At 68.3% G+C, this 627-nt stretch overlaps 1 protein-coding gene across 1 annotated transcript; it reads left to right on the top strand.

Moving 5' to 3' along the window:
* On the top strand, positions 1–547 carry Tco025E_10052 (uncharacterized protein; the record flags this gene model as incomplete). Its single annotated transcript, XM_029376843.1, has 1 exon — positions 1–547. A coding segment is annotated over one exon (547 nt), but the record flags the coding sequence as incomplete, so codon positions are not given.
* Between the last annotated feature and the right edge of the window lie 80 nt (positions 548–627).

The raw sequence follows: 627 nt of genomic DNA, 5'->3' as shown, positions 1-627 counted from the left end.
GCCGCAGCAAATGAATCAAGCGCGTCCGGGTCTCCGTCCGGAAAAGAGCAGCGCCCCGCAAGAGACGCAGGGACGACGGCTGGGTGGATCACCGAGAACCCCCGCGCATTCGGCAGACGGATCGCTCATCCGTAAATATCCACGGCGGCATTCGGCAGTTTGCAGCCGTAGTCCGCGGAGCAGTGAAGCGCACTGTGCCGCATGCGGTGGCCAAACGCCCGCCGCTCCGGACGCCGAAAAGGACCGCATCGGAGAGGCGCGGGAACTTGCCGCTTCGCCGCCTCGCACAGCAGCGACGAACGCGTCTCAGCAACGTCGCATTTGCTCGCTGGAAGGAGCGGTGCTCGCGACCGGAGCCGGGGGAGGCGGCAAGCTGCGGCCTCGCCGAGGCAGTCTACGTCCGCGCGCCGCCGGTTCGCCGGTTGCGGCGGCGGATGTCCAACCCACCGCCACAAAGGAGCTCGCCGACGCCTTGGCGCGAGTGCGCGCCGCGAGGTCGACCAGGCGCTTTGGAGCCCCCTTTTTCTCCGGCGGCCGCCACGTCTGATTCTCTTTGGGGAGCTTGACGCTGCATCGCGGGAGATGCGTCTCCGGAGTGCGCCGGGGCTTGGTGCGCTTCACTGCGAG

Source organism: Trypanosoma conorhini (genome assembly GCF_003719485.1).
Source record: "Trypanosoma conorhini strain 025E chromosome Unknown Tco_14.4_contig_01436, whole genome shotgun sequence".
In the NCBI taxonomy this organism is placed as follows: domain Eukaryota; phylum Euglenozoa; class Kinetoplastea; order Trypanosomatida; family Trypanosomatidae; genus Trypanosoma; species Trypanosoma conorhini.
The sequence above is the reverse complement of the archived record's forward strand: the minus strand, read 5'-3'. Positions and strand labels throughout refer to the sequence as shown.